The sequence below is a fragment of the Gymnoscopelus braueri genome (genome assembly GCF_963280865.1).
Source record: "Gymnoscopelus braueri genome assembly, chromosome: 3".
In the NCBI taxonomy this organism is placed as follows: domain Eukaryota; kingdom Metazoa; phylum Chordata; class Actinopteri; order Myctophiformes; family Myctophidae; genus Gymnoscopelus; species Gymnoscopelus braueri.
The window spans coordinates 12,713,824-12,740,182 of record NC_137612.1 but is presented as its reverse complement, the minus strand read 5'-3'; the positions used below and the strand labels follow the sequence as shown (position 1 = coordinate 12,740,182).

The 26,359-nt window shown below is 42.3% G+C and overlaps 1 protein-coding gene across 2 annotated transcripts; it reads right to left on the bottom strand.

The window, feature by feature from the left end:
* Nucleotides 1-20,561: 20,561 nt before the first annotated feature.
* LOC308082098 (gap junction Cx32.2 protein-like) lies at nt 20,562-25,954 on the bottom strand. 2 transcript variants are annotated; one of them, XR_013932898.1, is made up of 4 exons: nt 25,895-25,954; nt 24,637-25,017; nt 21,499-23,474; nt 20,562-20,983 (listed from the first exon to the last, which is right to left on the bottom strand). XR_013932898.1 is itself a non-coding variant. In XM_080423714.1 (3 exons), exons 2-3 carry the CDS (start codon nt 24,973-24,975, stop codon nt 23,037-23,039), a joined length of 777 nt encoding a protein of 258 aa, XP_080279840.1. In that variant the 5' UTR covers nt 24,976-25,017; nt 25,895-25,954; the 3' UTR covers nt 21,382-23,036. The 2 variants fall into 2 exon arrangements, 1 of the variants encoding a protein (XP_080279840.1); XM_080423714.1 differs by lacking the exon at nt 20,562-20,983 and having other exon boundaries at nt 21,382-23,474.
* Between the last annotated feature and the right edge of the window lie 405 nt (nt 25,955-26,359).

Genomic DNA, 26,359 nt, shown 5'->3' with positions numbered 1-26,359 from the left:
GTAGCTGAAAAGCTACAAGTTCGCATATCTGAATAATGCAAAAACTGAATTATTTGTTTGCATTTGCTTTTTTTCTCCCCCATATATTTTTCATAATAAAAAAAGTGCGTATCGTATCGTATCGAAATCGTATCGAAGTTGTGAGCCAAATATCGTATCGTATCGTTTGGTGAAATTAGTGTATCGGCACACCCCTAGCGTTCAGGCTCTGCTACATATGTCTCCCTGCTCAGCACAATTTAGACAACCATCATTAACCATTAAGAGCAGGGAGATATATCTACAATAACAACCCCCCCATGGGGAACAGAACCAATAGCAGGGCCCACTGGTGGTGCTGGGGTGGTGGTGGGAGCAAACAGCCACATGACAACAAACCAGGGACACAATACAGCGGAAGGAACGCAGACTTAGGTGATCTTAAATAACCCGCCCAATTGGTCAGCTGATTGCCACATCAGTGAATGACGTACTGTATGGGTCTGCATGACGCTGTATACAGCCACATAGTAATGAGCATGCATGTAACCTCTCGAGTGTATACTGCCTGAGCTAACCCCGATATACAATGTAGAATCATCAGTGTTAATGAGTGTGTGTGTGTGTGTGTGTGTGTGTGTGTGTGTGTGTGTGTGTGTGTGTGTGTGTGTGTGTGTGTGTGTGTGTGTGTGTGTGTGTGTGTGTGTGTGTGTGTGTGTGTGTGTGTGTGTGTGGGATGCACAAACCAAATCCTAACTGAAGACGTTTACTCTTGCTTTTAACACAGTTTGAGGTCATTGTCTGCATGTTGTTGGTTGTTACTGCTTTGTTTCTATTGTTTTTTGTTTTGTTGTTGTTTGCTACTGCTTTTTATGTGCCTATACTTTGCTTTGTGAATAGACTAAGGTCTATTTTTTTGCTCTTGTTTGGAAAGCACTTTGGGTCAGCTGCTGTTGTTTTTAAATGTGCTATATAAATACATTTGACTTTACTTGACTTGACAAACATGCATACATGCATACATTAGCGGGTGCAAGTCTGTGCTGTGTACATTCCTGTCTACTGACAGTATGCTTTCACACATTGTGTGTGTGTTCTTTCACGTGTGTGTGTGTGTGTGTGTGTGTGTGTGTGTGTGTGTGTGTGTGTGTGTGTGTGTGTGTGTGTGTGTGTGTGTGTGTGTGTGTGTGTGTGTGTGTGTGTGTGTGTGTGTGCGTGTGTGTGTGTGTGTGTCAAGCATTTGCGTTCCTCCGATGAGGTCCGTCGGGGGGGGCAGTGGCTCAGGTAGATAGAGTGCCAGTTGTTTGATCGGCAGCTCTTCTTCCCGGCTTTCGGTCGGATGTGTTGTTGAGTCAGAGACAGACAGTCCCTCCCTAACTGCTCCTGATGAGGGAGGTGTTTCCTAACTGCTCCTGATGAGGAGGTGTTGTAAAGCAGTGGTTCTCAAACTTTTTCATGTCAGGGACCCCCAAATTGACACTTATTACCCGCGGTCCCCCATAAGAGAAGAACTTACGGCTCTAGCAGAGATTCTCAACCATTTTAATTTCAAGGACCCCCAGTTTGACATGCATTAGGCTATGGGCCCCTATTTAATAGCTTTTCTATCTCTGGGACCCCAATTATATTGTAAAATCTATGTTAATGTAACTCTGAGAGTGTACAAATGGAACCAAATGGACCCGTTCATCATATATCACTCAGGAGGTCAAGCTCCTCCGCTCTAATTCACATATTTGCATTGTTGTACACCAGGGGTCTTCAACAGGGGCTCCGGGACCCCTAGGGGGTCCTCAGAGTTACTACAGGGGGTCCACCAAATCTTTGTGATATGATTTTTTTTTACCTTATCCACTTATAACCCTAGCATCCCTTTTCTGAGGAGAACTTTAGCCAAAAATAATATTTTTGGCAAAGAGGTATAGGTGTAGAGGGAAAAAAGAGCAGACCACGTAAACAAAAAAAGTTGAATCTGAAACACAATTTTATACAATATGGGGATCCCTGCTTCATCTCTCTCTCAGCTAGGGGGTCCATGGGCTGAAAACGTTGAAGACCCCTGTTGTACACAACCTGCCAGAGTAAAACAGTGGGTCTTGAGCTTGCTTTTAAAGCTATCTCTGGTCGTTGCCTGTCTTATATGTAATGGGAGCTGGTTCCAGGCCGTTGGCCCATAAAAGCAGAGAGCTGCTTCGCCATGTTTTTTTATAATTAATTTTTGGCACCTCGAGGACTAGATGACCTAAAGAGACGGGTTGGAACATATTTGGGCAGGCAATCCCAAAGGTAGGAAGGTGCTAAACAATTAAGTGCCTTAAAAACAATTAAAATGATTTCAAGGGGGGGTTGGTTCCAGGGGGTCCCCAACCAAAAGTAGTTAACACAGTGTTACACATGGCTCAGTTTGTAACATATTGAGGAAGCTCACACAAACAAATTGAGCATTTACATTATTTTATTAAAACCAGTGGTGTAAAGTAACTAGGTACATTTACTCAAGTACTGTACTCCAATTTTCAATACTTTTACTTCTACTCCACTACATCTCAAAATTGTACTTTTACTCCACTACAATTATTTGAAAACTTTAGTTACTAGTTACTTTGCAGATATTCATTATTATATTATAAAACGTACATTAACCTGTTTTATACGTATGCTATTTGAAAATAGCCGATCTACAAGCTCACAACGCGTCGAGTTGTGAGTTTGTAGATCGGCTATTTTGAAACATTTTAGTACTTTTACTTTTGGTACTTTAAGTACCTCAAGTAACATTTCAAACACAGGGCTTTTTCTGGTAGTTGAGTTATTTCTACATTGCAGTTTTGCTACTTTTACTTAATCAAAATATCTGAGTACTTCTTCCACCACTGATTAAAACTAAATGCAAAGCCCAAAAGGCTGGAGCATTGGTTCTCAAAGTGGGGTCCGGGGACCCCCAGGGGTCCTTGAGGGAGTTCCAGGGGATCCCCAGCTAAATGATGGATAGTTAGGAAACAAATGGACCCTTATGGGTCTGTAACTCTGAGAGTGTACAACATTTTACATTTACATTTGTACACTCTCAGAGTTAAATTAACAGAGATATAAATGCCTTTAAATGGGGGCCCGTAGCCTAAATGCATGTCAAACTGGGGGTCCTTGAAATTAAAATGGTTGAGAATCACTACTAGAGCCCTAAAAATCTTCTCTTATGGGGGTCCCTGGCATATCTTTTCAAATGGGGGTCCGCGGGATAATAAGTGTCAATTTGGGGGTCCTTGACATGAAAAAGTTTGAGAACCCCTGGGCTGGAGTGCTCCCTGTGCGCTGCATGGTGAGAGAGAGAGAGAGTGTGTGAGTGTGTATAGAGGACAATCCAGGTGGGCCACATCTTCACTGTACTGATCACACACTGACTCCGCCCCTCCAATCATCCTGGAAGTCCATATTAGTGACCATGACAACCAGATGAGTTAGTGACCCTGACAACCCCAGGGTTGTTGTCACAACAGCATCACATGAATCATTTGAACCACTGTCTCCATTTATACGTCGGCTATTAAAAAATAGCAGATCTACAAGCTCGCAAGCTTGTAGATCTGCTATTTTTCCAAAATGGAACATTTTGAATATTTATATTTATATTATATATATATTTTTTACGTAAACCTTCTCTTCTGGGGGTCCCTGGCACAAAGCCTTTTCAGATGGGGGTTCGCGGCCAAATACATATCAATCTGGGGGTCCTTGACTTGAAAAAGTTTGAGAACCGGAGGAAGTGCCAAAGTTAACCCCAAAGATGCCCGACAACAGCAGAACCTTGAAGTTCATGACGCGTCGCGTCACGTGACGCGTCGTGAGCTTGCAGATCGGCTATTTTGGGCGGGAAGGTGCCGTAGTCGTGCAACGCCGTTATGACAGCGTCGCATAACAGTGCATAAATTAGCCATAAAACACGTCTCACTTTCCTAATGAGCTGTTACCATGCTGATGGCAGATGTGTGTGTGTGTGTGTGTGTGTGTGTGTGTGTGAGGGGGGGGGACCATGGCAACTGATTGCTCACTTCCTATTAAAGGCCAACAGTGAGGAAGAGCGTGTGTGTGTGTGTGTGTGTGTGTGTGTGTGTGTGTGTGTGTGTGTGTGTGTGTGTGTGTGTGTGTGTGTGTGTGTGTGTGTGTGTGTGCGGGTGCGTGTTGTTACCTGGAGTCACTGGGTGTTTGGGGTCTTGCAAGAGACACCCTCCTCCAGGCGACCCGACCGAGGCTGATCAGAAGTAGTACATCTCTCTCATTCTCTGACAGTTCAGTGGTGTATCATAACTGCTACAGTATGAGTATGCTACATTATAGACTATATTTGAGAACTAGTGATATACTGTATATAGGGGGAAACGCTGCTGTCAAAATGTTTGCAGTGAAACTATTACTGAATACATAAACATAACCACCAACTGAACTATAAAGGTCTATAATATTTTAGCGCTTTTGGTTATTTTTGGATCATTGCTGAGTAAACAAACCTGTACCATATTTACCCCGAAAAATATCAATTTGCATTTTTCCTCGGGTGCCTCTTTCTACTCTCACATGCTGTTTTTTTCCAGTTGTGCACGCACACACACAGTCACGCACGCACACACACACACACGACGTACACAAACACCTGCGCTTAAAGGCTCTCTCTCTCTCACTCTATCTCTCTCTCTCTCTCTCTCTCTCTCTCGCTCTCTCTCTCTCTCACATACAGTACAAGCTCCTCTTTATCCAGAAGCAGGCTGGCAACAATTAGCTAAACACATTTACCCTGAACGTAAAATAATTACAGATGTCATGCTTGCAGCAGGCTAGGGTCCCGGGTCGTTTGGTATATGAATAAAGTTTGACACAGTTCCAGCATTGTGCTGGTTTTCCATGCAGTTTGCTGTGAAATGTACTGTGTAGACTTTAGGACAGGATAGGAAACAGCTTCCAACCCATTTATCATGGTCTCCTCTGCCAGGCTGGTGGTTGTCAGCCAGGAGGAGAACTACATTTCCCATGATGGCCTAATTTACTGCTCATTTTACGTTGATGATTGACAGCGATGATACTGTTTCATCGCTGTCGGGCAGATCTATCTCCGTATGTTAACTTTTTGTGTTTTTTCATAAATTAACACCCTACTACAAAAGCATCAAAAATAGCAGATCTACAAGCTTGAAACACGGCACGAAGCGGCGCGTTTTGAGCTTGCAGGTCTGCTACTTTTGATGTTTTTGAATTTGAATCCTGAAAAGTATAACAGTTTTGGACATATGAGGTGTCCACCCGACAGAGACAATATTCAAGTTGTTTATTGTCTTCTGCACACACACACACACACACACACACACACACACACACACACACACACACACACACACACACACACACACACACACACACACACACACACACACACACACACACACACACACACACAATACAGCTGGTAGCAACACTGCACATATTCAAACTATATAAATGGTCTTTCCTCTCTAGAGACACAATTTTACATTCAACTTCAATTGTGTTCTAACTTGCTCTGGTGCAGCTATCTATTAACCTCTGAGGATTTATATTGAGCAGCTTAAGTGGAAAAAAAGATATATCACAGATTTTCACAGTGTTTAATCAGAGTGCAAAAACATGATGCAATATGTATTTTGACAATAGGGGACCAACCTCTAAAACTCAACTGATGTTTGTTTTGCTGAGGTTGCATATTATTGCAGTGAACTCTGGGTTCAAATAAGCACCACTATAGGAACTGACTTTTATTTGTGGCGATCAGCACAAAAAACTCTGACAACCGACAGAAAGTGGGGGTTATGTGGGGGAGGGGGTGGACCTCACACGACTACTCTGACTACTTCATAAAATAAATAATTAAATGAAACACAATGTACAACAATCCATGGGGTCCCCAGCAAAAAGTAGTAAACATAGCATTTAAAAAAAAATAATTATCCCACAATTTTTGTAACCCATTGTTTCACCGGGGTCATCCCCATGTTCCCCGGGTTCTATGTTCCCCATTAAGGTTAGGGTTAGCGTTAGGTAAGCGGGGAACATAGAACCTGGGGAACATAGAACCCGGGGAACATAGAACCCGGGGAACATAGAACCCGGGGAACATAGACACGCTCCCGTTTCACCCAGTGCCAATTGCCTAAACTGTAATCCTGGGCGCTACTCTCCCTCTGCCAGCCTGGGTAACATAGCATCACAATCATTTTTAACCACTTAACAGTAAGTGTACGTACAGTAGTTACTGTACTTTCCATCCTATACATTGATTACTTTTCTCTTCCTCTAAAGGTCACATCATACAGAATGGATGAATCACAACAAAGCTCTGTAATGTTATTTAAAGGGCACAAACTGCTTTGAGCAGTTTGGTTCTCAAACTTTTTAATTGCAAGGACCCCCACCTTGGCATGCATATTGGGGCACGGCTGACACTGACCGTAAGGGTAAAAAAATGGTCTTGGTTCATGGTTAAAATGGTTCATGGACCCCACTTTGAGAACCATTGTGCATTGGTTCTCAAAGTGGGGTCCGGGGACCCCCAGGGGTCCTTGGGGGGGCACCAGGGGGTCCCCAGCTAAATGAGTTACAGTTAATTAGTTAATTAGTAACTACATTAGCGTCACAATCATTTTAACCACTTCAGCCATATGTTTATACTTTAGCCATTCAAAAATAGCAGATCTACAAGCTCATAGCGCGGCACATATATGTATTTTTAAAAGCAAACAAATCTTTGCTTCTGGAGGTCACTGTCACAACATATGGGGGTCCTCAGCCAAACATGTATCATTTTGGGGGGTCCTTCACGTGAAAAAGTTTGAACCACTGTCTTAAACCACGACTAAACACTTTCAGAGCAAACGACAACAAAACAGAGAATCCAAAAATACAAGACACAATAATGTGGGACGAAGAACACAGTCAAACAAAAAGTAGGTTTTCTCAGTTTGTTCTCCTGTGAGAAGAGCCTCTACAGAGAGGGAGAACATATCAAAGAAGAGCCTCTACAGAGAGGGAGAACACCTCTACAGATCAAAGGAAAGACTATTTTAAGAAGCAGAAAGAAAGAAGGAAAGGAACTGAAACTGGACATTGGAAACAGATACTAAAGGACACACTTGGAGGACTTTGTGAAATGACTGACATTTCTGCTGGCTGCCCCAAGTGAACCGTCTGGGCAGAGCTACTGTTATGGATCAACAGACATCTGAGGCCTTTTATTTCAGAAGAAAAATGGTCCCAGTACTTTAACTCAAGTACAATTTTGACAGAGCAACTTTCCCTTGTAGTTGAGTGAATTATAGAGTCTGACACAAGTAAGACGCGCGAACGCTCGAGGCGAACGCAGATTGACTGTGGCTGCCATATTTCAACCACACTGTAGTAGTGCACTCTGCCGCACTCTGCCGCACTCTGCCGGCTGTATACAGGCAGTGCAGCTGCTGGCATTTCAGCACGGAGTTTCGAGTCACATGGGGGCACGAGCCAATGAGAGCGTGAACACACGCTGTATACAGGCAGTGCAGCTGCTGGCATTTCAGCACGGAGTTTCGAGTCACATGGGGGCGCGAGCCAATGAGAGCGTGAACACACACGGAAAGACCATAAATATGGGACAGACACACACACAACGCAAGCACGATGATATAGTAAGCTCCACTTGGTCGGAGGCGCCGCCCTTCCGCGTTCGCAATCACTGCCGCTAGAGGCCGGGTCACAGAGTATTTCTTTGCATTGGAAATTCCCATAGGCAAATCTTAGATCGCGTCATATCAGAGCTGTGTTCCAAAAATAAACAAAATCACCCCAGCGATTTCACTCATATGGATATGAAGCATCAACTGATGGTGAAAAAGTACCAATTTATCCAAAAATATATTTAGTTTTTCTCCAAATACAGACGTTATCAAATGTACAGTAACGCAATATCATTAACAACAGTCATATCTGACCTTTAAAAAAACAAAGCAGTTCTTATATGACGCAATCTTTTTGCCTATGATTATGCCAAGATGACATCAGGGCTAAGGTACTCTATTTGAGCAGAAGTATGTATACTTTTGACTCAAAGTACTGGGGGTTCTACATGATGTTGGCAGTTTTCATCCACGTGTGTCAGCAGCCAGGTGGCCCATACAGCTGCCAGATGCCAGGGAGCAGCTCCCCTCCTTCTGAACCACGTGTTACGACCCGGCCTATGGGGGAGCCTAAGTCTCAACATAAAGTGTGTACACATTACCTCAAGGTGTGATCATAAAAACCGAACTACAAAACAGAAGACAAACTACAACACAAACGACCTCACCCACCCCTACACCAGTGTTGATTTCGTCGTCTAAAACTATGACGAAAAATGTTTGTCGAATACCTTTTTTCACTGACGAAAACTAAATAAAAACTAAATAAAAAAATACAAAATAAACTAAATATATTGACAATTTCGTCAACAAATAAAAACTAGACTAAAATGATAAGGAAGGACTAGTGGAGAAGAGATCCAGTAGAACTAAGACAAGTAATGTTATGCTTGGTTGCACTCGGGTGTTGCACTCTGAAAATAGATCTACAAGCTCACAATGCGTTTTCAGCATGCAACCAAGTGTAAAATCAGCCAATACAACGCCATCAAGGCACGCCAAAATACATTTTAGTCGACTAATTCAACTGTGTAGATTTAGTCGACTATAATCTTATGATATTTAGTTGACTAAAACTAAAACATTTCAAATGACTAAAATATGACAAAAAACTAAATGGAATTTTGATCAAAAGACTTTGACTAAAACTAAATCAAAATTAGCTGTTAAAATCAACACACACACACACACACACACACACACACACACACACACACCCCCCCTCTTTGGCCCATGAACATTACAACAACAATAATGGACCCTGGTGTTTGGACGTTGGCTGAAGACATTTGAAAGTCCGGTGCCAGCCAGCTTTATAGTTGAGCCCATCATCACAGGAGCCAATCACCAGCCTGGCTCCACCTACTAGTTAGCCACTCACTCAGTTACCATTCACACCAGCTGGTACTCTATCAGTCACACCTCACCACTCATTCACAAACACACCAGTGAGGAGGAAAACATCCACAGGGCTAGTGGTGGGAAAAAAAGGTTCATTTCAGTGAACGAACGATTTCGTTCACGTTCACGGCAATGATTCGTTCAAATGATTCGTTCACGTTCTCGTTCAGTAGCGCTATTTTCTAGCGTTCAAAATTTACTTGAGTAAAAGTACAAAAGTATTGTCATCAAAATATACTTAAAGTACGAAAAGTAAAAGTGCTAACATATTTGAAAATAGCCGATCTACAAGCTCACAACGCGTCGTGATGCGACGGTTTGTGAGCTTGTAGATCTGCTATTTTCAAATAGTCTAGGTATAAAATAGGGCTAAAGTGGTTAATGTATGTTTTATAATGTGTGTAAGACACCATCGTGGGAGCGGTTTTTTTAACGTCGCGCAGGAACGTAACAGTTTCAGAAAGTGAACGAGCTCGTTCACGTTCGCGGCAATTGAACTAGTTCTTTTGAACGAATCGATCATGAATGACACATCACTACACAGGGCAACACACACAGGAAAATACATAATATAACACCACGCTCCATGTTTGACTCTTTCTATACTTTTACTTCTACTCCACTACATCTCAGAGGCAAATATCATACTTTTACTACACTACAATTATTTGAAAACTTTAGTTACTAGTTACTTTGTAGATTTGGATTATTATTACAAAACATACATTAACCATATGAGCCCTATGTAAACGTTGCCTATTTGGAAATATGCGATAATATTGTGAGCTTGTAGATCTGCTATTTTCAAAAGGCTTCTACACATTTTAGACGGGACACTCTGCATAACTAGTGCTAGTGGTACTTTTTTTTTTTTTTTTTTTTTTATCCCGCAATTTTTGTAACCCATTTTTTTCACCCGGTGCCAATTTCCTAAGTGATCCTGGGCACTACACCAGCCCTACACCAGTATTACACCTGTCACCCCACAGTAGGGAGGCCAGGGCCGAGCTCATGCTTCCTTCAGGCATGAGAGCCAACTGACCTTCTTGTCACCTGACAGGGGGGAGTTTCCCTGGTTGGACGTAGCGCGTGGAAGGAACACGTTATTCCAACCAGTTCCCTTCCCCTCCATCAGGCGCCCCGGCTGTCATGGGGGAGGCGGTATAGTGACCAGGATTACTACATGTTTTTGTGAGGGTATTAACTACCCTAGGAGACACGGGGAGAACATGCAAACTCCACACAGAGTAGGCCCTTTCGCCAACCCCACCTAGGGTATGGGCGCTGATGACGCGGAGGAGAAGACACGCCCCCAGTGCCCACAGCGTCCCGGTGGGAATCGAACCCAGGACCTTCTAGCTGTGAGGCAACAGCGCTACCGACTGCGCCACCGTGCCCCCTAGTGCTAGTGGTACTTTAAGTACATTTTGATGCCAATACTTTTGTACCTTTACTCGAGTAAATTTTGAATTCCGGACTTTTACTTGTAACAGAGATTATTTCTACATTGCAGTATTGATACTTTTACTTAAGTAAGAAACGTGAGTACTTTTACCACCACTGTCGGCCGGTGCCTCGCATGATCTCCTCCTCCGGCCATCGATGTGTGAATGTGTTGCGTAAATGTAATGCACATTGTAAAACGCTTTGGATAAAGGCACTATGTACTGTAAATGCTCAATTTACCACTGATGTGTGTGTGAGTGTGTATTTGTGCGTGCGTGCGTGCGTGCGTGCGTGTGTGTGTGTGTGGTTGGAGACAAAGTGGCTGAGCATTCCAGAAAGATGGAGCAATAAGAGTCTTCAGGGACACTGACTGTTACCTCGCTGCAACGGACATAAACTAAATAATATATCATTTTTTGACCTGAAAATGTTCTGCTCTTTTCATGTGTGTGTCTGATGAAGTCTAAAGTAAACCGCTGCACCCACCCCAGCTCTGAAGCAAAATGGACTCACCCTCACCACACAGACCAGTGGTGGAAAAAGTACTCACATTTTTTACTTAAGTAAAAGTATCAATACTGCAATGTAAATACTCTGTTACAAGTAAAAGTCCGGAATTCAAAATTTACTTCAGTAAAAGTACAAAAGTATTGGTGTCAAAATGCACTTAAAGTACCAAAAATCCTTTCCAAAACCTTTTGAAAATATCGGATCTACAAACTCACAATGCGACGCATTGTGAGTTTGTAGATCGGCTATTTTCAAATGGCCGATATGTATATGAAGTGGTTAATGTATGTTTTGCGATAATAATCAAAATCTAGAAAGCAACTTGTAACAAAAGTTAATCTGGGAAACTACTACAGTATACCATATCAGCGGACCAGGTTCCTCGTACAGGCCGATGAAGTCATTCCACTACAAATTGTTCAAATAGACCTCATGGTGGCGCTGTACCAGCATGCTTTACGTTTTGGCCTAAAACTAAAACCATAGCAATGCATATGTTGTTATCAGGCAGAAACCTCTTATCTCCATATTCTAACTTTATGTTTGTTTTTGTAAATTTATGCCCTACTTGATCATACTGCAGTGTCACACAAATGTGTCAAAAGAAGCAGATCTACAAGCTCGAAACGCGACGCGTTTTGAGCTTGTAGATCTGCTACCTTTGATGCTTTTGGAGAGAAAAAATGGGACATATGAGGTTTCCACCCGACAGACGATATAGTATCACATGTATTTTGCACCTGGATTCCTTGGATTATTTATGACACAACACCTACAGTACATACAGTACATCCCCATTACGCCAAGTTATAGCAGTCAAAAATATCTCTCTGTACGTGTTACCACTATAGATACTACCAGCTTCACCATGTTCAAGTACAAACTGGAAACAGTAGAAGTTCTAGGAATATATCCTGGTCTACAGTAGGAGCAGGTTCTCTCCTATAGTGGGAACACGGTGGTGTGAAGCACAGTCGACAATGTTGTCATTAAGAATCATGTTTTTTGGGGGGAGCCTGCCTGACGGCTCAGACAGCTTGAATCCCCATCTCGTCTGGCGTGCCTCCTCCTCCCTCTGTGTCCTTGGTGTGCTGTCTCTCTGCACTGACATCTTTGAAATAAAGCAGAAAAAATGATGCCCCAAATAAATCTTACCCCAAAAAAAAAGGAAAAACAGAGTCATGTTGAGAGAAGAGGGCGATGCAGGGGAAGATGTTCACCAGCGATCCGTCACACAGCGGTGTGTGCACGTCAGGCTTAGAGGTGTGTTGTGCACGTCATCCCAGCGGTGTGCACGTGCACGTCAGGCCAAGCTGCAGGTGCACGAGAGTTCTGCTTCTCAAACTTTTTTAATGTCAAGGACCCGCATAATAATATGTATCTGAGTATGCCAGGGACCCCCAGAAGCAAAGATTTGCGTGAATTTTTTTTCGCTATATATAGTATATAAATTCGACACATTTTCAAAAATGTTTAAGGGTTTATGCGCTCATCAAGGAAAACCTGGAAAAAGTCATGGAATTTGAAAACTGATTTTTCCCGGTCTGGAAAAGTGTTTGGGAAATGATAAAACCCCCAAAGTTTTGGGACAATTTGAGGAAATAAGGTGAATCTACTCTACTAGCTGTAGAGAAGTTTAACCATGTTTGGCTACATAAGTGCAGTCAGAAAAGACCTCCTACTAGGCACTGGAATGCAAACTATGTGGCAAAAGCTTTGACGTTTCCAACATGGGAGAGGCAGCATTATAACTAACGTCTTGCATGACCACTTCAAAATTGCTGACAGGCAATTGTTTGCGATGGCACGTCAGTCTTTCTCTAAATTCAACTCAGTGTGATTCCTGCTTGCCTTCAGATACGTTAATAACTGATTGTTCAATGAAAGATATCATTGTACTGTTATGTGTGCAAGGGCCTTAAGTTAATGTATAATAATAATAATAATAACTGTCAATTAAAAAGGTCCAGGGCTATTAAAGTCCATTATTACATTGATTTTTTGTGCCATATCCAACCTGACAGCAATGTAAACAAACACACCGTGTCATTACAGCTAAATATTGCTGTCAGGAATGTTTTTGAAAACATTTGAAGTGAGAAATAGACGATGCAGTAACCCAATATTGATTCTGTTTCATCAACACTTCCCGTTGTTGCATTGGACGCACCTGGCATGAATTAATGCATCCTTCGTCTTGTTACTTTTGGGTCAATTTATTAATTTCTTTATTAAGTAGCCGTGTAATAAGCGGGATAGTCAATGGGGAGCGGGTCATTATGGAGAAATAAACCCCTTCAGGGTGATGAAGACCTAAGACCGAAGTCTAATCACCCTGTCTGGGTTTATTTCTCCCCCGCTCCCCATTGATTATCCCTTGCATAGCCAGGACATACAGTAGGCAGTATAGGCACGCCCCCCAGCAGGTGTGCACGCACGCACGCACGCACGCACGCACGCACGCACGCACGCACGCACGCACGCACGCACGCACGCACGCACGCACGCACGCACGCACGCACGCACGCACGCACGCACGCACGCACGCACGCACGCACACAAACACACTCCATCACCCTGTCGTCTTCTTCTCGGTGTGTCTGAGTGTGTTTCCTTTTCGTCTCCTCTGCAGTGGTGAGGAGTTACAGAGGAGGTGATATCCGAGTGTCCCTGAGGACTCACTCATTCTCCTCTCCTCCCCCCCCCCCCACCCCCACACACACCACATCACTCCCTCACTGCATTCATCCTGAGTGTTGTACGCCCCGCCGTACTGATTTAACGTGCTGTTAGTCAGGCTGGGGCTGCAAATTGCTGCAAAATCTTTTGGTTCAACAGCAAATCGTCTCTCAACTTAAAAACTGTCTGGGTTGAAACACAAAGGCCAGAGTAGACGTTAAAATGACCCCAAACATGTTTGAAAGTGTAGTTTAATGAGGTGTTGTTGCTATACTATAGTGTGCTATGAGCTGTGCTGTGAGTGCTGTGCTATGAGCTTGTAGATCTGATATATTTTTTCTTTGAAAATGTGTGCAAATCTTTGAATATACCGGTATATAATTTTTTAAAGTGAACATTTGTTAAATGTTTTGTCCCAGGGACCCCCCAGAAGAAATATTTGAGTTACAAATGTTCACTTTAAAAAGTATATATTCAAAGATTTGCACTCATTTTCATGATACAAAAATTTTTTTTAATAGCCAAAGAAATCCAAAAATGGCGCACATGCGTTCCCGGTCTTAAAGGGTAAACGAGGTGCTGTTTCCGTTCCCTCGTCCTTTTTTCCCCACGTCTGCCTCCTAATTTACATTTCTAACAGGTCCAATGGAGAGGGGAGTGTTTTAACAGGTCCAGTGGAGAGGAGAGTGTGACTTGGTCTCTTGACATTTCCTCCTGTAGCTCAACAGCATGAGTCACTGTGTGATAATCAGATTGAGTCAGACTGGGCAGCCGGTGCTCACACACACACACACACACACACACACACACACACACACACACACACACACACACACACACACACACACACTTCACGCCTTGGTTTAGTGCTTTATTGGCAAGACGGCGTGAAGCGTTTCATCAAACCTGCCGAACGGAACGCCTGCTCTGGAATGAACACGCACGGGTCTGCAGTGGAGGCAAAAGTATTCTATACTCACAATTGTTACTTAAAGGGGTAGTTCACCCCCCAAATAACCTTTTTTCTATTGATTACTCACCCCATGGAGCCTTGAATTCATGGATATTTATTTGTTTTTGTCGCATTCCTTCCTTTATTATTTGATTATAATAAATTTAGCCCCATTGATTCCGGTAGGAGACACAAATGCATTTGTGTCTCCTACCGGAATCAATGGGGACACATTTATTATAATCAAATTATTGGCTTAGGAATGTGACAAAAACAAAAAAATATCTATGAATTCAAGGCTCCAGATGGTCAGTAATCAATAGAAAAAAAGTTATTTTGGGGGTGAACTACCCCTTTAAGTAAAAGTAGCAATAAAGCAATGTAGAATTAGCCTACTAATACAAGTAAAAGTCCGGTATTCAAAATTTACTTGAGTAAAAAAGTAATGGCATCAAAAGGCTTGAAGTAGCAAAAGTAAAAGTACTCATTTTACGCAGAATGTCCCATTTCACAGGATTTAAAATGGATGCAAAATATTTGAAAATAGCAGATCTACAAGCTCACAACGTGTCACAACATCACACGTTGTGAGCTTGCAAATCGGCTATTTTCAAATAGCCGAAGCTTAGGGCTGAAGTAGTTCATGTATGTTTGTTTTGTAATAATAATCTAAATCTATAAAGTAACTCAAGTTTTCAAATAATTGTAGTGGCGTACTAAGTACAATATTTTTCTCTGAGTGGGATAGAAGTATTGAAATACTCCAGTAAAGTAAAAGATACCTCCAAAATCTTACTTAAGTACAGTACTTGAGTATATTAGTTACTTTACAGCACTGTTCATCAAACCTGGCGAACGGAACGCTGCTCCGGTCCTCCAGAATGCCAAGTACTGAGACCAGGCCAACGTTTTGTTTGTTAAGTAAAAGTTCACTTTTACTGGAGTGTTTCCAATGTTCTATACTTTTACTTCTACTCCACTGCATCTCAGAGGCTGATATTGTACTTCTTACTCCACTACAGATATACTGTAGGAATTATATTTTAATGCAAATACTTTTGTACTTTTAAACTCAAGTAAATTTAGAATACCGGACTTTTATTTGTATTTCTACATTGTGGTATTGTTACTTTTACTCAAGTACAAAATATGAGTATACTTTTTCCTCTTCCACCACTGGTCTGAGCCAAGTATACTGAGCAGGGCAGCATTTAGTTTGGGGTGTGTGTGTGTGTGTGTGTGTGTGTGTGTGTGTGTGTGTGTGTGTGTGTGTGTGTGTGTGTGTGTGTGTGTGTGTGTGTGTGTGTGTGTGTGTGTGTGTGTGTGTGTGTGTGTGTGTGTGTGTGTGTGTGTGTGTGTGTGTGTGTGTGTGTGTGTGTGTCCTCTCCTCTAAGTGACAGGGTAGAGAGAGTGTGTCTTGTTTCAAGGTCTCGGTCTGGACAGGACACACTGGAGGTAATTATGGGAGTGTAGTGTTGTAGCTCAGTGATGCAATCTCATAGCATTTTAAGCTCTTATAGAGATAGACAGTGTTGAAGATGCATGAATGCAAGCTGATCAAACCATTAAAAAATATAAATGTGTGCATGCACTGTATCATGCACTGTGCCATGCACTGTGTCATGCACTGTGCCATGCACTGTGTCATGCACTGTGTCATGCACCGTGTCATGCACCGTGCCATGCACTGCAATGCACTGTGCCATACACGTATGCACTGCCATGCAATATACCTGTATGTATACTGCCCTCACTATAAGCAATACTGCAATATATTTGGATTCTATGTGAATTTTGTGATTGAGTGTTCAATTGTTATTCCACTGGACTGCAATCCCACGCACACGCACACGCACACACACACACAGTCACATATTCACACACCCTCTTTCTCGCTCTCCCACACGTGCGCACACACGCACGCACGTGCACACACACACACACACACACACACACACACACACACACACACACACACGCAGAGAGAGAGAGAGAGAGAGACACATCCAGCATATTTCTTTCATCCTTTAATCCCAAACTGCTTAAGGAAAAGCGAAGGGGAGAAATCCCTTTACAAGGTCAGGGCTCAGCGCTGTTTGGTAACCACTCTGCTATCTGTCACACTGAGGGGGAAGGCTTCCTCCAGCCCACCCAGAACAGGGTGTACTCTAGGACCATATAATTGGTCCTAATTGATGCTCATTATAATATGGCACCACTTTTTTCTATTCACTCTGTGTCTCAGAGGAGGGCTGTGGACAGTTCAGAAACCCGCCTAAAATGGTAAATGGTGCATTTATATATCGCTTTTATCCAAAGGGCTTTACATAGATTGTGCATTACATTCACCCACACATTCACACATTCATACACCGATGGCAGAGGCAACCATGCAAGGCACCAACCTGCTCATCGGGAGCAATTAGGGGTTCAGCGTCTTGCTCAAGGACACTTCCACACTAACTCTGAGGGAGCCCCCCCAGCCCGGGATCGAACTGGGAACCTTGCGGTTTCCAGTTCACTCTACCCGGCCTCTCTACCCTGAGTCACTGCCGCCCGCCTACCAGTGACATCATCGATGGGGAATTCAAGCTAATAGAAACTGCAGGCTTTCTATTCTTGGAAAATTAGCATGCATGCATAACTCTTTTAATGGAAGCCATCTTTTTTTTTCATAAATTATGCCTAACGATGATGTCACTGGTAGGCGGGTTTCTGAAGTGCATGTGAACTCCTATGAGACACAGAACAGTAGAAGTAGAAAACAATGGTACTATTTTATCATGAGCTTTAGTGAGGACCAATTATATGAAGATTTGGTTGAAAATGGGTGAAGTCATCCTGGGTTAAATAAACATCCCTGTGTTGCTGGGGGTTTATTTGGGGTTTTGTTTTTGGGGGGGGGGAGGTGTCAGAGTTTGAGGGGTGTGCAGAACTGTTTTGCACAGTGTGTGCATGTTTTGTAGGAGAGGTGACACGACGGCAGGCCAAAACGGAAGGAAGCTACGCTACCAGACAGAGATATCACTAATGAGATGTGAAATAAATAACACAAAATAAATTAACTCCAGGAGAAAGAGAGACGTGTTATAGCGATGTATTTTTTTTACATGCTCATAATTCAGAATAATGGATACATTATATTCCACAAAAAAACCCGATCTTGGAGATTGTGATGTCTTGTGTTCTCTATTTATTTCCCTGTTTGCGGAGCGCATGTTTCTACAAATTGATTTTTTTGGCGGGTTGACGTGCGGGGAGAGAGAGAGAGAGAGAGAGAGAGAGAGAGAGAGAGAGAGAGAGAGAGAGAGAGAGAGAGAGAGAGAGAGAGAGAGAGAGAGAGAGAGAGAGAGAGAGAGAGAGAGAGAGAGAGAGAGAGAGAGAGAGAGAGAGAGAGGATAGCTAAAGCAGTGGTTTTCAAAGTGTGGTCCAGGGACCCCCAGGGGTCTTTATGGGGGGGGGGATTCCAAAGGGTCCCCAGCTAAAGTTAATACAGCATCACAATCATTTTAACCACTTTATCCATTCATATGTTGGCTATTCAAAAACAGCAGATCTACAAGCTCACAGCGCGTCACTTTGGGAGTCCTTGACATGAAAAGGTTTGAGAAGCACTGATGAGCTAAAGGCCTGATGGATGGAGGGATGTGGAGGAGAAGAGGAGGAGGAGGAGGAGGAGGAGGAGGAGGAGGAGGAGGAGGAGGAGGAGGAGGAGGAGGGGTGAACACTTTTCTATCTGTGATTGAGTTGTGTCAATCAGCTTCTGACATCTGTTGTTGGATTTGAGTTGAGATCCTGTCTGGTGGAAACCTCTTAAGTCCAAAACTGTTACTTTTCAGGATTCAAATAAAATAATAGACAGCATAGATCTACAAGCTCGCAGATCTGCTACTTTTGATGCTTTTGTTTGACGCTTTACGCTTCACATTTACGAAAAAACAAAAAGTTGCAACAACGATCTGCTGCTTTGAACCTATAGTGGAAGAAGAGAAAGTCATATGAACGCACTGACCCCCCCCAGGCCCCCACACACACACACACACACAACCCTCTCTTTCATCTCTTCTCTCCTTCCCCTCCCGCAGTCCTTCCTTCCCTTCTTCCCTCGTTTGTGTGCGTGCGTGTGCGTGTGCGTGTGCGTGTGTTCCATGGATCTGAACATGTGGATTCTTTAGTCTTCTTGAGTATTCTTAAAGCTGCGATCCGTAAATTGTATGTTCGCTTAATGACTGCTATTTGGGTTTATTGCGCTTATGAGCTTTAGGCAGTACTGCTTGTCAACCAGTAGGTGTCCTACCAGACACCAGGGCCGAGACCCACCTCCTAGTAACTACATGTAGTCTATTACTCTAGCATACAGGCTGGATAAAATCATGTTTTATCCATTAAAATAACTTCAGGATCGTAGCTTTAAGGACTTCCACAGCAGAATAATAGAATAGTCATCATTATTGACATCTGAGAGCAAGCACTGGCCAGGTGTGTGTGTGTGTGTGTGTGTGTGTGTGTGTGTGTGTGTGTGTGTGTGTGTGTGTGTGTGTGTGTGTGTGTGTGTGTGTGTGTGTGTGTGTGTGTGTGTGTGTGTGTGTGTGTGTGTGTGTGTGTGTGTGTGTGTGTTGACTGGTCCTAATGCCGAGGGCTTCTATAAGATTATAATGAGACCAAACTCAAAAGTTTTACACAAAACTGCAGTCTCATAGCTAAGGAGTGTCACTTTAGCCTGTGTGTGTGTGTGTGTGTGTGTGTGTGTGTGTGTGTGTGTGTGTGTGTGTGTGTGTGTGTGTGTGTGTGTGTGTGTGTGTGGAGAGAGTTTGTATAAAAGGCCTCAGGGTATTTGTTTGGGCTGAAGCCAAGTGGCCATGAGATGCAAACACAGCACTATAGGAAAGATGTTAACACACACACACACACACACACACACACACACACACACACACACACACACACACACACACACACACACACACACACACACACACACACACACACACACACACACACACACACACACTCTTGTGGTCTTGGAGGAATAGTGTGACTGTGACACTAATAATTAATTGGTTTCTTCACAGCCCTGTGGTATACAGTGTAATCAAACCATGGAACGTGTTAGAATAATAAGCTTCCAGCACAAACTGAGTGTGTCTGTACAGTGATTAATATTGCATTGTATTGTTGGTGTAAATGTACTCCAATTCGCGGCTGTTTTATAATATAATAATTTATATCTGCAAAGTAACTAGTAACTAAAGTTTTCAAATAATTGCAGTGCAGTAAAAGTACAATTGCCTCCGAGATGTAGTGGACTAGAAGTAAAAGAACAGAAAATTGGAAATACTCAAGTAATACCACCTCAAAATTGTACAGTACCCCCCCCCCCCACACACACACACATCCTTTGCCTCGATCACACCATTAAACAAAAGATTAATTAAAACAAATAAATCGTCTGTCGGGTGGAAATACCAAAAGTGACTTTGCTCTAAATAGCTGATCTACAAGTTCACTATATTATAGCCGCTACAGTAGCATCACGTCTCCTTTGTGTCCTATTATAGGCTAATGGCTCTAGTATGCTCTACTTCCACTGAGGGCTGGTCCATCTGTAGAGTCACAGAGACACACACTTATTAAATAATGACCCATTTCATGCTTTTTATCTCAACCAGGCCGTAGGCCAGGGATGGAGATGAATGTTTTCGTCTGTGTGTGTGTGTGTGTGTGTGTGTGTGTGTGTGTGTGTGTGTGTGTGTGTGTGTGTGTGTCTGTGTGTCTGTGTGTGTGTGTGTGTGTGTGTGTGTGTGTGTGTGTGTGTGTGTGTGTGTGTGTGTGTGTGATGATAATATTGTCATAATGACTGAAGAATTTAGTCTCCATGTTGACGTATAAAAGTGTTATTTTTTTATTTCAAAGCGGTTAAAACAAAAAACACAACACTTTTGAGAGATGTGATCTCTTTACAGTATATGTTTGTTAGCCTCAGAAGCAGGCTACAGTATGTTCTGGTTATTCATGAAAATATAACTCAACACGGGCCGATAGGCCTACAGTATGTCTATTGAGAAATAGCTATTGCACCATAATACAAGAAAAATAAACGTGAGTAAAAAATAGGCTACAATATGCAACGATTATCAATGGTTTTCATTACAAATATGATCACAACAGGTACGCCTGGCTATTGCAGATACACATTATTAATTCTCAAAGATGCACAGTAGGTTTGACAGAATACAGGCAGATAGATGTGAACATGACACGTCCTTGTGATTACAACAGAGCAAACAAAGTTAACAATTCAAATAATGTTCAAACATGTGCAACCAAAAGCCCACGTCGTCCTCTGTCCATTATAGTCAGTGGTGTAAAGTAACTAAGTACATTTACCCAAGTACTGTAGTTAAGTACAATTTTGAGGTACTTTTACTTTACTGGAGTATTTCCAATTATCGGTACTTTTACTTCTACTCCACTACATCTCAGAGGCAAATATTGTACTTTTACTCCACTACAATTATTTGAAAACTTTAGTTACTAGTTACTTTTCAGATATAAATTATGATATTATTAAACATACATTAACCACTTTAGCCCTATTTTATACCTAGGCTATTTGAAAATAGCCGATCTACAAGCTCACAACGCGTCGCGATGCGACGTGTTGTGAGCTTGTAGATCTGCTATTTTCAAACATTTTAGTACTTTTACTTTTGGTGCTTTAAGTACATTTTGATGCCAATACTTTTGTACTTTTACTCAAGTACATTTTTAATTCCAGACTTTCATTTGTAACTGAGTACTTCTACATTGCAGTATTAATACTTTTACTTTTTCCACCACTGATTATACGTAGTCTACTACAGCATGAGACAATGGGGCTTGCAGTTGAAAATGTGATAGTAGTTCAAACATTAAGTTAAACTCTCTCAAATGCTAGGAGACATAGAACTTTTTTGGTGACTCATTTTGTGTGCGTTTCCTACTGAGGTGTTGTTGAGGGTGTGAATTGCCCACTCAGTCATCTTTTGTTGAGCGATTAATCACCGTGGCTCTAAACAGAAACGAGCAGTGGTGGAAAAAGTACTCACATTTTTTACTTAAGTAAAAGTATCAATACTCTAATGTGGAAATACTCTGTACCAAGTAAAAGGCTAGAATTCAAAATTAAAGTAAAAGTACAAAAGTATTGGTATGAGAAATATACTTAAAGTACCAAAAGTAGAACGCACTCATTATGCAGAATGTCCCATTTCACAAGTGCTAAAATGTATACAAATATTTTGAAAATAGCAGATCTACAAGCTCACAATGCGTCGCGACGCATTGCGAGCTTGTAGATCGGCTATTTTCAAATGGCCGAAATGTATATAGGGGTGAAGTGGGTAATGTATGTTTTGTAATAATAATCCAAATCTACAAAGTAACTAGTGACTACAGTTCTCAAATATTAGTATATTAAAAGTATAATATTTGCCTCTGAGATGTAGTGGAGTATAAGTAAAAGTACAGCAAATTGGAAAGTACAGTACTTAAGTAAATGTACTTAAGTTACTTTACACCACTGGAAATGTGCATGTGGTTTGTGATGCTCTAACAGTGGACATGTTTGGAGGTGTTGTTAGGGGAAGTTGACTTGCTGCCCGAGTGCAGTAATGTTTCGGTCCTTCTTTTAGCAGTGGGGCAAGGGTGGGTGGGCCACTGCCCGCATTGCCCAGCGCTGGCTATACGCTTCTGCTTCTGATACAGGTATGAGTAGGGTAACTAGACTCAGAAAATACGAACAGAAGACTTCTAGCCAAATAAGTGACACACACTACACTGCAGTGAGCGAGCTGAGCACACAGGACAGTATAAATAGACAAGGACTAACACAGGTGAACGAGACAGGAAACAGCAACGAGAACGAACAGGAAGCACAGGAACAATACTACAAAATAAGAGGTGCCTGGAGAATGTATAAACACAATAAAGTACGTTTGGGCTGAGGAGCGGACTGTGACGACATGGCATGCTGATTTTATCCATGTTCGCTACTGAATAAAAGTGCAATAGTATTGACAGCAGTACCAAAAATAACAGTGCTCATTATTATGCAAAATGGCCCATTTCACAGTCATATTATTGGATTGTAATAATGATGCATTCATGTGTTCATCACATGTTTATTTTGCATATCCATTAACAGTATTATATGTGAACACATGTAGAGGAATACATGTTGCCAAAATGTTGTGTACATAAATACAATACATTAGGCCTAAATATGAGTCAAAAACTGATGTATTATAGGGCTCAAGTGGTAAAACTGGTCTCTTCTTTTGGGCTCGTTTTCATATAGACCTGGTCACTTTTTTTTCCCACTCACACAAAACCTGGCAACAACTGGTCCAAGTCCCTCAACAGAACGTGGCCTTACTCAACGAGTGCATCTCCGCGGACAACGGCGGTGCGGAGCCGCCGCCGCCGCCGCCGTAGCTCGTCCTCCTCTTCCTCCCCGCCCTGACCTTCGACCCCAGCAGGTAGAACAGCTCCACCACGTTGAGGAGCAACGAGAACGCCGACACGGCCAGCATGAACACGATGAAGACGCTCTTCTCCGTGGGCCGCGGGATGAAGCACTGTATCTTGGAGCGGCAGGGGTAGCCCTCGTATTCGATCTTGGCCGGCATGAAGACGAAGCCGTAGAGGTAGTACTGGCCCACCATGAACGCCACCTCCAGCAGGATCTTGAAGAGCAGCTGCAGCGTGTAGCTGACCAGCAGGGCGCCGCGGATCTCCACCCGCCCGCGCTCGTCCGAGTACTTGGGCGCCTTCACCGCTCCGTCCCTCCAGACCTTAAAACAATATAGACATTTTTTTGCAAAGATGCTCTTTGTCCGAGTGCCGCACTATGAGCTTGTAGATCTGCTATTTTTGAAAGATCTTGAAAATGTGTGCAAATCTTTGAATATATTTTTTAAAGCGAACATTTGTAACTCAAATATTTGCTTCTAGGGGGTCCCTGGAACAAACCTTTTCGAGATGGGGGTCCGCGGCCATAATACATATCCTAACAGTATGTTGCTATATCAGTGGTGCTCCAACTTTTCCATGTCAAGGACCCCCAAAATGATATGCATTTGGCTGGTGGACCCCCATCTCAAAATATGTTGTTCCAGGGACCCCCAGAAGCACAGATCGGAGTTAAAAATGTTCGCTTTAAAAACATATATTATATATATATTCAAAGATTTGCACAAATCTTCCAAGATTTAAAAAAAAAAATAGGGTGCCGTGCTATGAGCTTGTATATCTGCTATTTTTGAATAGCCAAAGAAATCTTAAAATGACACACAGATGCGTTCCCGGTCTTAATGGATTAAGGAACCAGAATCGTTCCTTAACCAAAGAACCTGTAGCATCAGCAATGGTGGAAAAAGTATGCAATTTTTTACTTAAGTAAAAGTATCAATACTGCAATATAGAAATACTCTGTTACAAGTAAAAGTCCGGAATTCAAATGTACTTGAGTAAAAGTACAAAAGTATTGGCGTCAAAATGCACTTAAAGTACCAAAAGTAAAAGTACTCATAATGCAGAATGTCCCATTTCAAGTTTTCATGTATAAAAATCTTTTGAAAATAGCAGATCTACAAGCTCACAAAGCGTTGCATCGCGACGCATTGTGAGCTTGTAGATCTGCTATTTTCAAATGGCCGAAATGTATATAGGTCTGAAGTGGTTAATGTATGTTAAGTAATAATAATCAAAATCTACAAAGTAACTAGTAACTAAAGTTTTCAAATAATTGTGGTGGAGTTAAAGTACAACATTTGGATCAGAGATGTAGTGGAGTAGAAGTAAAAGTATTGGAAATTGGAAATACTACGTAAAGTACAAATACCTCAAAATTGTACTTAAGTACAGTACTTAAGTAAATGTACTTAGTTACTTTCCACCATTGAGCATCAGTCTAAAAACAATATAACACAATTAATAATCACAATAAATAACAACCTTCTGCTCCAGCTTCCGCCGCAGCTTGTTCTCGCCACGGATGACGAGCAGCACGTGGCCGAGGTAGACGAGGGTGGGCAACGAGACGAAGAGGATCTGGAGGACCCAGAAGCGGGGGTGGGACATGGGGAAGGAGCGGTCGTAGCAGGCGTTGCGGCAGCCGGGCGACAGGACGTTGCACTCCATGTTGCCCTGCTCGTCGCCCCAGATCTTGTCCAGGCCGGCGGCCAGGATGAAGAGGCGGAAGAGGAAGAGGACGCTCATCCACACCTTCCCAATGACGGTGGAGTGGGACTGCACCTTGTCCAGCAGGGCCGACAGGAATGACCATTCCCCCATGATGGTGGTGGTGGTGATGATAGGACCGTCCCAATGTAGTGGCTGCAGGGAAGGAGAGGAAAAGACGTGATGTGATGGAGTTGGAAGTAGTGAAAGAAGGCCACGGTTTCCCATTTTTCTGGGTTGCGAGTAAATATCCCGCCTTTTTTTTTTTTTTTTTTTAATTATTTCAAAAGATTACGTTTAAAAATTGTATATTATATTTTTTTCATACATTAAAAACATTTTTCAAAAATAATTTCATGAATAAAGTACATTTAAAGACATTCCATAAATTCCACAAATGTAACTTTAAAGAAAAAGTTAAAATAGCCTACAAGCAAGTTGTGAGCTTGTAGATCTGCTATTGACTGCTATCAGACAGACAGACACACAGACACACAGACACACACACACACACACACACACACACACACACACACTTATTGTTTGTATCTACTTCAATAAGTAGCACAGAACAAATCCACAGTATTAATCTTACTCTGAAAGTGTAAAAAATAAAAATAAAATAAATTTCCACCCTATTCCCTTATGCTGAATTAAAAAAAACCTCAAAAGTGAAAGTGTAAACATTTAGCTCTAATTAGTATGTAAAGTGCAAGTAAGTACTAAGTGGAGATTTAAATTAACACTAAGTATGTGAATACATTGGTCAATGAAATACTTATGATTCACAACAACACAGTTTCCCCATGTTATTCCTACATACTGTAGGAAACACGGTACTTTACAGCACTCATTTCCCATCACGTGTTTGCAGCCGACAAGTGAGGTTTAAAGGCAACCAGTTCAACTGTTGAAATAGGCAAAACTTAGTTCAACTTATTTATAATTAACGATAGTTTTGATTCACCAGATATGTCATTCATCAGTCTGCACAGTATATTACACTATTGTACAGTAAGAAAATGGACCCTACCTCGGAGTTGGAGAGGAAAGCTGACTCCTTCTAGCAGTTCTTGTTCTTCTCTTTGTCCGCCACTTCCCTCTTTCACTCGCTCACTTATAGTTCCTCAAGTTTGCTGGATCATGCTGGATCGTCACCGCCCCCCAGATCTGGTTCAATCCGCCTATCTTACTCATTTACCAATATTATGCTACATCATTCAGGAAGGCACTCCTTAGTGCAGTAACTCGACATCGGTTGCGTTCTGAGATATTCATGTTGAGAAATAGTGACCTCTGTGACCAAAAGGTCAATTCAAGTTCACCGGCATGTCAGACATGGAGCACGTACCGCAGCGTGTCAGATATACCGTAGAGCTGCAGATGAGTTGGCAGTACGGGGAAAAGCGTTACTACGGCATACGGTTCAGCGGTTTTCACGTTCGTAGTGACCGCTGCAACAGTGGTTCTCAAACTAGGGCCCCCAAATTGACACTTA